The sequence below is a fragment of the Megalops cyprinoides genome, chromosome 4 (genome assembly GCF_013368585.1).
Source record: "Megalops cyprinoides isolate fMegCyp1 chromosome 4, fMegCyp1.pri, whole genome shotgun sequence".
In the NCBI taxonomy this organism is placed as follows: Eukaryota; Metazoa; Chordata; class Actinopteri; order Elopiformes; family Megalopidae; genus Megalops; species Megalops cyprinoides.
In genome coordinates, this window is record NC_050586.1 from 6,451,793 (window position 1) to 6,466,093 (window position 14,301).

The 14,301-nt window shown below is 44.0% G+C and overlaps 1 protein-coding gene across 1 annotated transcript; it reads left to right on the forward strand.

The window, feature by feature from the left end:
• The first annotated feature begins 492 nt into the window (after positions 1-492).
• On the forward strand, positions 493-10,496 carry tbc1d13 (TBC1 domain family, member 13). The gene is made up of 12 exons (XM_036527720.1): positions 493-515; positions 3,034-3,107; positions 3,299-3,339; positions 4,014-4,075; positions 4,915-5,014; positions 5,214-5,296; positions 5,559-5,718; positions 6,685-6,895; positions 8,602-8,765; positions 9,154-9,314; positions 9,760-9,817; positions 10,142-10,496. The coding sequence occupies exons 1-12, from the start codon at positions 493-495 to the stop codon at positions 10,205-10,207; spliced, it is 1,203 nt and encodes a 400-aa protein (XP_036383613.1). The 3' UTR covers positions 10,208-10,496.
• The last annotated feature ends 3,805 nt before the right edge of the window (positions 10,497-14,301 follow it).

The window sequence follows — 14,301 nt, forward strand, 5'->3', positions numbered from 1 at the left end:
CGGTAGTATTTTTGTTGAGAAATGTGTGACTCATATGGCCAAAGATGAAGACCTATGTACTAAAGTTGTTTAAATGAGTTTTATATATCTAGACCAAACTTTTTCAGTTGATGCTCACGTTCACCCGTGACTTGCAATCGTAATAATAACAAACTTGGAATAAACTAATCACAGCATATTTTGAGCACTACAACGAATATGCTTAATACTTTCCTAAATGTTACGCGCCACGCACTTCCAGGCAACACCGCAACCAATTATGACTGCCAGCAACAATATCTCGCTAAAGCCGAAGATAATATTTTGAGCTAATTGTTCTGTCAGATGAGCTATCTACTACAAAACGTTCAAACAAACCTGTCTGTTTGCAGTGCCCGAGTGGAATCGAAATTAAGCATCTACCCGCTACTTTAGGTTCCGCAAAGGTTGTTTCCCTATAGGAGTGTTTTTGTCGCGACACCGAGTTCCTGCTGTTTTCATGAGGAAGTCAACATGTCGAGTTCGTACAGAAACAGGTGAGACAAGAAAAATAAATGCAGTACTGAGAGGTACTATGGCTGTGACAATATGTGAGCGAACGTGAATAGTTGAGGAGTGGTAAATACCAATTATAACAATTGGGTGTTACAGTATGGATTTTTGCATAGAACTCAGTGGCCGCTGTTTCAATGAACGCCAGCTGCCTAGCTAGCTGGCTAGCTCGGTAGCGCATGCTATTGTATAACCAGCAGCGCTAGCTGGCCAGTTTATCTTTGATGCGGTCGAAGCCCAGGTTTTGTCAGTCTACTGATATGGTTTGAATGGAGATGACTGACGTGTCGCATGACCAAACTTGTAATTCTGCGTTCGTTAGCTGACTGCATTGCTAGCTAGATGTCGAGCTATAGTTCTTTCGCCAGGGTAATAGCTAAATGTGAAGCTAACTGCACGTTTTACGGACTTTTAACGCGAGCAGGACAGCTTGCATTTTAGCATAGTCAACTTGTTAGCTAGAGTATGAAGGTACGGAATTTTAGCAACCCTGCTAGGTAGGATAGCTAATGTTAATTTAGCTAACAGCTGTCAAGAGGACCTACTTTAAATCGAATTAGACAGTAGGAATTCTAATGCCAAATGCTATTAGTGCAGACTTGGCACTGTTCATGAAAATTCTTTGGATGCAGCTGGCTAGCTTGGTAGCCACCAGCCAACTTGAAATAGAATGCCAATTTGGATATTTAGCCAAATAAAGCAGCTGCTAATTTCCAAGTCGATGTCACAGTGAGCCAGAAATGTACAGTATTTCCAGCAAATTTAAAATGTTTTGTTCTGTCAGCGAACTTAATGAAAAAGTCCGCAGCAGTCTGATTTTTAGCTTGCCATATTCCTAGACGGTCTTTATAGTTCGCTTGTGTTGCCGGGTTGGGCAGTATTTGCAAACTTTAAACTGAATTATGCGTGGTTACCTACCTAGCTGCATTCCTTTGTTATCTAATTAACCAAGCTGAACATTTTTTTTTCTCTCCGCGAGTTGTGCATCCACGGGTTTTTCTTTTCTTTCTCTTTTTAAGCAAATCGTTCATTTTAAAATCTGGGTGAAATTTAAAAACGTTCTGCCACAGCTGAAAACATTGACACAATTCCCCCAAACCTTAGTACGTTTCAAAATCAAGCGTCCAGTTTAACATGGAGTATCTGACACATTTGGTAGATAATTCAATTTGGCTACAGGTAAAGCGGTGGTCAGTGCCTCAGAAAACGGCGACAGATGTTTGTTGTTATTTTGCCTTATTTTCTGTCTTTTCAATGCTCGGTACAGGGCTTTTTAAAAGCTTAGTGTCATTATAGATATTCAGGAAAGGGGGCCAGGGCGGTTTAATGGCTTGTCTTTAAATGTTCTTATTTTATTCTGCTAGATGTTCTTCTAAAAAAAGATGTGGGTGTGGAAGTGTTCCATGAAAATCACATGACACTTGACAGCTTTCAAAGTGACAACGGAAGGGGAAATGGTAGAAAAAAAAACTGCTTCCTTGAGTTTGAAAGTAGCCTACTGCTACACATTTTTGGGAAACGTCAAGAGTTCACGTAGCTTAATAGTAGTTATAGACCGATCAAAGTAGGCGCTGAAGTGTTGTAATGTAGCACTTTTTCGTGTGTATTTTACCATTAGGAGCCTTGCCAAGGTCAACGTCCATGCTTTGCTTGAAGAGGGTTGATAAAGTACAGATTAACTCGGGTTACATGTTTTCTCTTTGAATGCCAGGAAGCCAGGCAGCTTTGCTGATGGTATGCAGTTTTGTCAAAAGTAGAGCAGTTGGGGAGGGGGGGGTGCAGTCAGGTGAGGCTGAGAGGACAGTTATTCCTGAGTGGATCCAATTCCTGTGTAACACAGGGCAATCAGTCCTGGCTTTCCTGGACGCTCTGGCTAGCCAGAGTTACTTATTTATAAGCCTGTGTCTGAGAGACTGCAGATTTGAAAGCAATATTGTTTGCCATAGGCTGTACGGAGAATTATTGAAGGGCATAGTAGAGTCTTATGGAAGAGACCGTTTTGTCAGCATGGCTTTTTTCCTTTTCTCTCTGATACTGTAATGTATAAGTTATTTTAAACCAGCACAATATTCCCTCCATGTATTTTGCTTACATGCATTAAGCAGGAGCCCAGCTCTTCTGCTTGGAATACCCGTGGTTGTTTTGTTAGTAACGGCCTGCTGCACAGCCTGAAGGAGGCCTTGTGGAAATGAGACCCACACGTTCTCGATGTACGCCTCTTGTCTGCACGGTACCATGTTGTTCTAAAGCCTCTGGTTTTTTAATCAATACACCACACATTACAATTCCACTTGGATAAAAAATGAACATGCATCGTAAAATGTGAAGTTATAATGTATAACTGCCTGGGTTTGTTCGCATGTATGAAGGCTGTTTTGTCACTGCAGTAATGGTGCCCTGAAATGTCCTAGCGACGTCATGTATGAGCAAACATATGGAGGCTTTTTCACCTGTGTTTTTGTAACGACTTCCACCTATCTGCCTCTGACCCTCATTGTGTAGGATTCAGGAATTCAATGTGGCCTTAAGCGAGGAGAAGATTAACTTAAAGGCACTTCGTGAGCTGTGCTTCAGCGGTAAGTAATATAAGAGAAAATTGAATCGAGTCTTTGGCGTGCCTCTCGGTGACTCACATGGCAGAGTGTTGACTCAAATCCTTTCATTCGCTGGACTAGGTTATAATTGCACAAATTTTTAATGCTATTTGTGTCATACAAGACGCTGTTTCATACATTATTCAAGAATTTCCCCCCTGCCTCTGAAACAGGAATTCCCTTTGAAGGAGGAATTCGGGCTCTGTGCTGGAAGGTGAGAGTTCCTGAAGTGTGTGTTTTCCAGCCTGCATGCTTTTATCTCTTGCTGCAGTTTGATAATACTCCCACTCCAGCCGAGCTCCATATGTGACATGTGTTTCAGTCTCAGCCAGTCAGCACCCAATGTTCTAGTTTGAGCTGAAAACATTTCCTAAGGAGATCCATTGTATTAGAGCCCGTAGCAAATTTAATTTTCAGTATGCGACATCTGAATGGCTGTCTGAATGTATCCATGAAAACACAATTAACAGCATTCCAGCCTGGTTAGCAATTTGTCATGAATACTTATTTTTCCTTTGTGTTTTTATTTTTTTGCTAAAATTAACCTAAATGTATTGAAATTCACTATGGAACATTTTAGAAGTGTTGAAACAGTAATATTTGTTTGGATTCAGCTGTGAGTGGCAAGGTTCTTGGACGAAGGAGATGAGGGTTCGCATATTATATATATTTTTTTAGTTTCTTAGCAGACAGCCTTATCCAGGACATGTGGCATAGCTAATGTATATGCTATTTATATAGCTGCGTATTTACTGAAGTGTTCAGATGAAGGGTAGATTTATTGTCTAGATCAAAGGTACATCAGCAGTGTCCTACCTGGGTTTCAAACCCGCAACCTCTTACATTACCTAGCCATATTCCTAGAATGCTTTTCCTTGTATTTTTCAGATTCTGCTCAACTATCTGCCTCTGGAGCAGTCATTATGGGACTCCTTCCTGAAGAAACAGAGGTAAACTTTGCCCAAATACATACCTTTTTCTATTTTAGAAACCTTGGACTCCACACAGGGGCTTTGACCTCCAGTTATTCCTAGTTCCCTGGTTATAAGTAAAGTCTGGTGCCAGCAAGTTTCAGAAACTGGTGCCATTTTCTCTCCTGTCAATTTATGTTCTCCATGCTCTCCTTCTCATTATTGTTATTGCTTCTGTTAGACTTGTTGATGCTGTTTCTACAGTTGTTGTTGTTGTTGTTCCTTTTCAGTTTCCTTTGTTAGTTTTGAGATGACAGTCACTTTGTGCTAGCTGAAAGCTTGCAACCTGTCCAACACACCCCAAATTTGTCCTCTGCATAATCATCCACATAAGGCCTCTAATTTAAGAGAACAAAACATTTAGCAGTATAGTGCTGATTGTCAAATAAATGCCTTGTTTTTTACCAAGAACACTGGCAAGGAGTAAGAAGGGGTCTGGACCTTTACACGGCTCCCCATGTACAAATCAACACAAATCTAACCTGTGATACTGAAGCCTTTGCAGCTGAGCAAATAAGAGTTGTTGCAGAATCAGTAAAGACTCCGTGACTGTACGAAAATGGAGGAGCTCACTATGAAAAATCCTCACAGCCATTGTCAGTTACTTCATTCATCCAGCTTTGTCCGGGGAATAAAGAGATTCAGTCAGCTATGTGTGGGGACTCCCTTGTAAAAGAGATTTTAAATCTCAGTGGGATCATATCCTGGTAAAATAATGGTTGAATAAAAGAATAAAAAAGAAAGAAATGCAGCAGGCTGTTACCTGCCATCCTGAAGATCCCATCATCCCTTGTTCCATCTGTCTGTGTTCTCTGCAGGGAGCTGTACGCTCAGTTCCTGAAAGAGATGATCATCCAGCCCGGCATTGCCAAGGCGAACCTGGGCCTCTCCAGGGAGGATGTGACGTTGGAGGACCATGTGAGTTCCTCAGCGTTCTCCGTCCTCGTCCACCATTGGCTGTGTTAACAGAGACAGTCAGACTGCCCTCCTCTTTTTTTGTGTGAAGTTGTAAATGTTACCTGATTCTTCTTCTGTCTCTTTCCTTGCTCTCTCGCCTTTCTCACACACGCGTGCACACGCTCACTCTCTCACGCTTTTGCTGTCTCGCTCTCTGCAGCCCCTGAATCCAAACCCCGAGAGCAGGTGGAACAACTACTTCAAGGACAATGAGGTGTTGCTGCAGATCGACAAAGACGTCAGGTAGGGCGCTGAAGACGTCTCGCCTGACTCCCAGCAGCATATTTCTCTCGCAGAGTGTTTACAGCAAGGTTACAGGTAGCAAAGTCATATCGGTCATCACCTAGAGGCTCAGTCAAATCCAAATCAAACCTAACTGAGAGCTCATCTGGAGCATAAACCCAGCAACGCACAGCGGGTCCCCAGGGCCGCTCTGAGAGATGCTGAGCTGGAGGTCCTCCAGCTGGGTCGCCTGTCCCTAATCGAGCTTCCCCTCTCGACACAGGCGCCTGTACCCGGACATGGCCTTCTTCCAGAGGCCCACGGATTACCCCTGCCTGCTCATCCTGGACCCCCAGAACGAGTACGAGACGCTGCGGCGGCGCGTGGAGCAGACCACGCTCAAAGCCCAGACCGTCGACCGCAACCGGAGCGGAGTGACCAACGTAAGTTTGGAGGGAGACTGGGAGCGGAGTCTGAGAGCGTCCGCTCTTTACCCACTCACAGTTTGGTTTATTCCCTTTTTTTATTGTAATTTGGCTGAATTCTTACATTTTAAATGAATGGAAGCAATACAAGGCTAGCAGGGTGTCTGCTGCTGGAAATGGTGTTTTCACACCTAAATACCAACAACTTATGTCTGTATGCTGCTACGCACCACAGAATGCTTTGGGGAAAGGCTGTCTTGTTAGGGAGCTCCTCGTGTACAGGATGTTTCAGCCGTGAAAAGTCTGGGTTACATGCTTTAAACTTTGATGGACGTGCTGGACTCCAATGCAGTGAACTCTGATGAGTGTCTCTCTTCTGATCAAAGTGCTCTGACGCCCTGACCGCTGTGAGTATAACAGGTTCTGTGACAGTGTGCGGCTTGATGTCAGCAGACTGCTGTGCTGGTGTTTTTTACTTTCTTCCCCAGTTGCTCCGAACGTTTGATTTGTGTGATCCTGCTTTGATGGGCTTTCCAGTGTTGTGTGTTTCCTGTGTGCTCTGATGCTGTGATGGTGCTCTCATTCAACACACTGAGTTCTCTTGGTGCTTGCATTGCAACGGGAAAAGCAGCTCCTTCTGCTGTTTCTGTGGGAACAACATTACTGTTCATAATTAAAGTACATAGAAGCAGATGCATTTAATCAGGCACAGTATAAGTGGAAATCTATTCATTTGACAGAAAAGTTGTTTGAGCCATTTGGCTGGTTCCAGGGTAGTTTGTGGTAAGCGGAGGATTTTTGGTATGTTGAAGTTCTCAGGTGCCACCTGACTGCATAAGGCTCTAGGCCAGAGTAGGCCTGAGTTCCACTGACATCAATCTTTTCCAGTGTATTGTTCTGGAATTCTACATTTCTGAAGTTTTGAGCCTTTTATCGTCGCATTTCAAGGTTCTGACTGATCTGTGTGTCTGTGCCCTGTCCCAGGTGAGCTCCCCGGGAAAGGCACAGAACCTGTACCCCTCCAATGAGTACGAGGTGCTGCCCAACGGCTGTGAGGCCCACTGGGAGGTGGTGGAGAGGATCCTCTTCATCTATGCCAAGCTCAACCCGGGCATCGCCTATGTCCAGGGCATGAACGAGATTGTGGGCCCCATCTACTACACATTTGCCACGGACCCCAACAGTGATTGGAAAGGTACAGAGAATCTCCATTTAAACAATAAGCAATCTGATCAGGCAGTCAGTGTGGTTTAGTGGTAAGAAGCAGGGCTCGTAAAAAGGATACAAGTTCAAATCCCCACTGATGTGGTACCTTTGGGGAAGGTTTGCCAATTGCCTCTGTAAATACCTAGCTGTATAAATGGATAACAACACAAGTCACTCTGGAAAAAAATGTTTGCTAAATGACAATAATGTAATATAATATGTTAAATGACTGAACATATTCTCTTTTTCTTAGTCGTTTCTTCATTCATACAAATCCCGGTTGCATTCAAATTGTTCATTCTGATTTCCAGGATTGAAAATGTTACTGGTCTGACCACAAAGTGATTTGTGCTTAGCTTTGAATAGCAAATTTATGCAAACGTATTACTTTCTTCTACGCTTGCGTAACACTGTGAGTTCAGCGGTCCTTTGAATTTGTTTTTCGAAGTTAAGGACATGCACACATCACCTGGCAGGTGTGATCATTAAAAAAAAAAAAAAAAAAAAAAAAAACCTCACGCCCTTTTTATTGGCTTTTTTGAAGCGCTGCGCGTGATGGAGGTGCTATCTCTGAGTCAGGCAGAAGGATGACCTTTGAGCTAAATCTCTCTGTTTCTGCTACGTTTGCACTAACAGGGTTTCCATTTTAACACGGTGTGGTCTGGCTTTTTGTCGTGTTTGTGTGTTCTCCAGCTGTACCTCGGACTGGCATCAGTCTCTCAGCTCATTTCCTAATTTGAAAGTGAGCCGAATAGACCTTAACCCTAACCCTAACCCAACAATACTTGTTATGACGTGGAATGAGAAATTGATTTTGTTTGCACACCTTGGCACATGTGTCCTATACATGAACAAGGAGCAGGCATGTCTGCACTGCCCCCACCCAGGGATGGGGAAACCTCATCCCTTAATGTGTTGATGTACCTACCTTATTGCATAACGCGAAACCCTCGATTTCCTCAAAAAAAAAAATAGGTTTAAACACATTTCATTAAAGACCAATGAAATATGTATGCAAAATGAGGTGGACAAGCAGAAGAAAAATCACTTGGAGTCCCTCAGTTTCCATATTTTGCTCAGGAAACTGAGAAACGTCCACACAAAACTGAAAAATTTTAAATAATTTCTTCATCTGGCTGTGTTAGCAGCTGGCATTGCAGGAGCTGAGCAAGGGGCAGTTTACCTCTGATAATGCTGTACATTAGTGGATCCCATGGAAACCCCATAGAAACAGAAACAATCATTATGAGCAGCTCTGAGCCGCCACTGCACAGACCAGGCCCACATGAACACAGCCAATGAAAACACGGCGTCTGGGTCGCAGTCCTAATACGAGTGACCTGCGTTTAACAAAGTGCTCCTGACAAACTGCCCCGATTGTTGCTGCCGTAGAGCTCTGACTCATGTATCCCACTGGCCTAATCACATCAAGTGGACACAGCCTGCAGTCCTCACTGATGTAATTTAGCAGGGAAGAGCAGTTTTAGCTGTATACACTGTTGCCCCCTGCAGGTAAAAAGAGGTAAATGCAGTAAGGTTTAGCCCAGAATGTGCAGCATGCTTTCCACATGATCATCTAAAACTGTTTAAAAGTTTGTTTTGGTTACAATGTTATGCACCACCAACGTTATTGAATAAGAAATCAAATGAAGTGACTCATTAGTGTGTGTGTGTGTCTGTGTGTGTGTATCTCAGAACACGCAGAGGCAGACACCTTCTTCTGCTTCACCAACCTGATGTCAGAGAACAGGGACAACTTCATCAAAAGCCTGGATGACTCCCAGTGTGGGATCACCTACAAAATGGAGAGCGTCTTCTCCACCCTCAAGGAGAGGGACATGGAACTCTACCTCAAACTGGTCAGCAGGGCTTTCTCTTTCCTCATTCCCTCTACTTACTGGTGTAACCCCAGAAAGTTTTAGAGAATATCCTTTTTAGCTCAATGAATATACTCAAAATAACTATTACCATATTGGTATATTGAAGGTTTGGCAAATATTTCATATGTGTCATATCATATTTTTGCGTGAATACATATTAAATATATTTGCAATATATTCTTGGCCATGAGCAACATACTTCTCAGCATATTACAATGTATTTCATTTTCATATGAGAGATGCTGAATGTAAAAACTTAAGCTTTGTAAGTCACACTGTAAGCCAGGCTAAAGTCTAGCTAAGCTGGTAAGACAGTATTGTAGTGTGGAAGGTCAGTGTGCGGAGCGTCTGCCTTCTCTCTCCTCAGCAAGAGCAGAACATCAAGCCGCAGTACTTCACCTTCCGGTGGCTGACCCTCCTCCTGTCCCAGGAGTTCCTCCTGCCGGACGTCATCCGCATCTGGGACACTCTGTTCTCCGACAAGGACCGCTTCGACTTCCTCATCCTGGTGTGCTGCGCCATGTTGATGTGAGAGCCCGCGTCACACCTCGACTGATGGGGCGGAGTAGGGTGCCACGTGACACTTACCTGTGGCACCCTGTGCGTGTGAGCACATGCTTGTGTGTGTGTGTGTGTGTAAGCACATGCTTTGTGTGTGTGTGTGTGTGTGTGTGTGTGTGAGCACATGCTTGTGTGTGTGTGTGTGTGTGTGTGTGTGTGTGAGCACATGCTTGTGTGTGTGTGTGTGTGTGTGTGTGTGTGTGTGTGTGAGAGAGCACATGCTTGTGTGTGTGTGTGTGTGTGCATATGTGTGTGTGTGTGTGTACGTGTGCGCGCGCATCTGGGTTTATCAGACAAGAGGTCAGAGTTCAGCATTCAGTGTGCACGGAGTAGCACATGTCTGTCTCTTGGGTGTCTGCAATGTATCTCCTGCTGCCCAATGGTCCACGTCAGTTTTTATTTTTCATTTCAGACTGATCCGGGACCAGCTGCTGGCTGGGGACTTTACAGTGAACATGAGGTTGCTGCAGGTAGTGAAATCGCCTCTTCTTGTTACAGTTTGGAATAATTCATTTCCAGACCTATAAGCAGCTTACTAGCAACCAGAAAAAAAGGAATAAGAAGTTCTGTAAATCTGTTATTGTCGTGAAAATGTTTTTCAATGAAAGATGTATGATAGATAAATCAAAGCACTAGTAATTGATAACTTCCATGCAGCACAAAGCCTAAAGGTCAGATGATAAGACATTTGACAGGTTTTCCTCTTTCTTTTGCATTCGGGTCACGGGCGTCAGGTGGTGTGTTGTTTGGCCACCACGGTCTCCCTTACTCTGCCACGGCCTTGTCGTTCGCAGGATTACCCCATCTCAGACGTGCACACCATCCTGAAGAAGGCCAAGGAGCTGCAGGACGGAGCGTAGCCACCGCCCAGCTCCGCCCCTGTCACCTCTGACCCCGCACCGGCACAGCACTCTGGGAACCCGCAAACTGGCAGCGTGGATAACAGCAGCAGCGGCAGTGTCTCTGTGAGCCTGAGGCCAGAGGACGCCACACTGCACTGCATTGTGGGGGGAAAAAAAAAATAACTGTGTCCACAGGCTTCCTCTCTCGGCATTGTCGACCCCCCCTACCCTGCAGACGGTATTCTGTTTCAAGCCATTTATTTTTGCACTGAAGACTGGAAAACCAAAAGAAAGAAAGAAAAAAAAAAATCAGCAAAAAAAAAGAAAAAATAATAAATTACAACAGTAGCTACAAATCATACTGAAAAAAAATAAGTATGGAAACACTCCAAGACTAGTATTTCCCATTCATAATTGTATCCTCTAGGCTTTTGTTTTCTGAGGATGGGGTTTTACTTGATTTTATTTTACATAATACAGTATTTGTTTTGTAATTGCCGTTAATCATGGAAAAGGAGCAAAACGATGCTGTTTCCTTTTTTTTGTTTCGTTTTTAATTTGCATATTAACAGAACAAGTGGTGGACCCTACCTTGTTCAGTACTGCCTCCACCCCAAGCCGAACGACAGATAATGTTCCAGATGATATTATGACATTGACACGTTTAAGTTAGGGAGGCTGGGGAAACCGCGTTTTCCCCCTGGCCACGCTGAGAAGGTTACGGAGTGAATGTCGCCAGTGGCGGACAAACAAGATGGTTCTCAGCTCACCTCCGTGCGTTTTTGTGAAACAGAATAACGAGTCCTTAAGTACTTTCGCAAACCACCTGAGAGCTGTGGGCCGCGGTCCTCTCGGATCCGGCCCCTCTTCGACTATCTCAATGGTCTTGACTGTTTATTTGTTTAGGTGTCTGTTCGTCTGTTTTTTTATTTTTTTATCCAATCTGTGTTGACAGAAGCATGTAGTGCCGCTGTCTGAGCGTGTGTGGGACGCGTGCCCGTGCGGAGTTCTGTCTCTGTTGTTGCCGGCTGTAAAAAATCGGCGGTGGGTTTTTTTGCTGACCCGTGCCCTTTAAACTTTAAGCTGTGGGTGTGGCCTGGCCCGAGTGTGGCACATTAACCTACCTGTTCTGTGAATTGTAATTGGTTTACACACGGATCTCTTTCACCAATCTCGGACCTGCAGGCTAGACCGAGTAGCTGCCGTCAGGCCGATCGTCTGGCCTTGAAATGCCCTTCAGTGAGCGCTAGAGGAGAAGTCCCTCTTTATTTTCAAACCGGAATGAACACAGTAAACAGAAGATGGATGTTTTAAACACCCTCCACACCCCTGCCGGGTTTTCCTTATTGGTTATTACTCACAGAAAGGAGCCGAGGGTCGTCTACTCTTTTGTGTTAATGAAGGCATGTTTCAGGCCGGCTCCCACCACGCCTAAATCCTGAGGATCTGTGATCCCTGGACAGGCAATAAGCTCTGAATCGCCCTTCTTTTTATTTAATCTTTGACATCCGTACATGTCAAACATGCAACTGTTAGCCACTACATATGTTACCACTCATTTGTGCTACCAATATGTAAGTTTCTTTTTTTTTTAAATATATAAAATACAGATGTATTACAAAGAATATCTTTTAATGTTTCCAGGATCAATGCCTTTTGAAGATTTTTTTTGTTGTTGTTCTTGCCTGTGTGATGTGGGTTGATGTGCCTCAGAGCGTTAGATTAATTTGTCACAAGATGAGGTGGCTGTCTTTGTCTTACACTAACATCTGTCAGTCCTTAGACTCTGGGCTTTTGAGCTTTAACAGAGGGGAAATCAAACGAATGCCAGTATCACTTGATCCATTTGCCACCTATGCAGTCATCAAAGGATGTAGACATGATGAGAAGGGCTTTTTAATACAGTAATATGACCCCTACCAGTGACTCCTCATATATCATTTATCCATTAAGAGGTGGTGGATATGATTTTGATCATACTTGCACAATATGAAGAAACATACCCCTCTATCGGATCTTTTATCTTTTTCCGTTGTGGAAGGGAATATAGAAAACAGAAGAGCAAAGGTGAAACATTTAAAAAATGTTATAATTGATGTTTTTTTTGTAGTATTGGAGGTTCTTCGCAGTATAGTTACTGAAGTTGGTTGTGGTTTTGAAGTGTGATGCCTTTTTTTTCCTCTTTGCTTTTAATCAGGTCGTACCGTGGTATTGACTTTCCGGAGTCTTTGATTGTCATGTTTATGCATGTAAATATGTGTCTGCAATAGTGTACCGGGATCTCATGTTCTTTAACAGTGGATCTGACTGCTCTGTGTGAAGCCTTTCACCGTCTGAAGTCTTAAGCAAATTATTTTAGGTATAGTGGTAACGTGGTGGTAAAATAACTTCTTTTTCCAGACACCAAACATACCGGGGAGATAATCTATAGAGGAAATATTGACTGCGAGCATGTTAACATTTTCTTGACATTTAGTTTTGGTAATACCATTTTTGTTTGTCTGCTGCCTGTGTCAGTAGCATCGGTCTCGCCTGGGCTGCCTGTGTGCGTTTTCTCTCTCTGCGTTGAAGAGGAAACCAGTTCATGTCCTCAGGCGGCCTTGCAGGTGTGGTCATTGAGTGTCTCACCACAGTAGTGAACTGCACAGGGAGCTGACTCATGCTGCCTCCCCCCCCCCCCCACAACACTCCTGTTATCCCATGTTTTTTCCCTAGCCCCTCCTCCTCCATGCACCCGCCCCGCCCCCCGTTCTTTCTTCGTCCCCGAGCTGAGCTCACTCCCTCTGGGGATGGCAGGCGTTAGCAGTTCGTGGCGTGGCCCGCCTGATGGCTTCCAGCCTCCTTAGGTGCCAGCGTGGCGTCTTGCAGCAGTGTGGCCGGTACTTTGGGCTGTTGATCGGAGGCTGGCAGTGTCCACCCTTCTTCAGGCCTGTGCGCTCACCTCTGACCTCATGGTAAGGCAGGCTGACCTCTGACCTCACAGTGAGGCAGACCCACTCCAGGCCTCACAACAAGACTAGGGTCTTTGTGGCTGTCACAAGCAGCAGTGACCTCTAGCCCAGCCATTTCTGTGTTGTTGGGAGTTCATGTTCGGTTAGCTACGATTCAGTGATTGGGATGCCCAAGGAATCTGCCTGCTACCTGAAGTTAGTTTACGGTTTGTGTTCAAGAAAGCTCTAGAGTCTTTGTTTTGACTACGCTTGAGTTTAACACATCGGCTGCGAGGGATCACGTGCTGCATATCATGTTGAGCTATTAACACACGACTTGAGTTCAGGTCTAGTGTGAGTAACTGAAACCCCACTTCAACGCTGTGGACTGTGCCTTGTCATGCTTGCAGCTGCGTGGCTTGAAAATGTCTAGTTGATTTTCAGCAGCTATGCTTGTTTTTTTTTTTTTTTAGGATATTAACACTTAGACAGTTTAACATTGCATGTGTCCTTTATTTTAGTTGTTTGTCACTGTTATTCTTATGATGATTATGGTGTTTTATGGATTGATGGTTGTTATGCCAGAACTATATATAATGTGGCATATAAGAGTATATAGAGTAGTTTGTTTTGTTACGCCCTGGTAACCCAACCCTCAGAAGCTCTGAGATGAAGGAAAAACTAGCACAGCAGTGGTTTCCGTAACTACGTATATGTTGATGTGTTTTAACATTGTTGTCATTATACGTTGATTTAAAGCCCTCCAAGGCATATTCATATCCATTTCATTTCTGCATTTTGAACTCTAGAAGTTTGTTTCTGAATACAGTTGCAACTACAGGCATAAGGCATGCATGTCCCCACACTGTCTCACCACTGTAAAACCCATTTTAATGGGGTAGTTATTCGAGTTTTGGTATCCAGTGGCCCTGTGTCTGAGGGATGATAGATATGTTGGTGAGCAGTGCAGGGTGGGATAGCATAAGTGGGTAACATCTTTAACTAAAGCTACATTTGGTTGCCGTGCACACTGTGTGTGCATTTCATCCAAATGAAGTCAGTCTGAGAGTTTGATGGAAAGCAGCCCCCCGCCCCAGCGGGTACAGCCGACAGAAATGTACTAGACATTTCTGAATGTATTGCATTGTGGTCAGTTTTGTTACAGAAATGTGTTCTGAGATA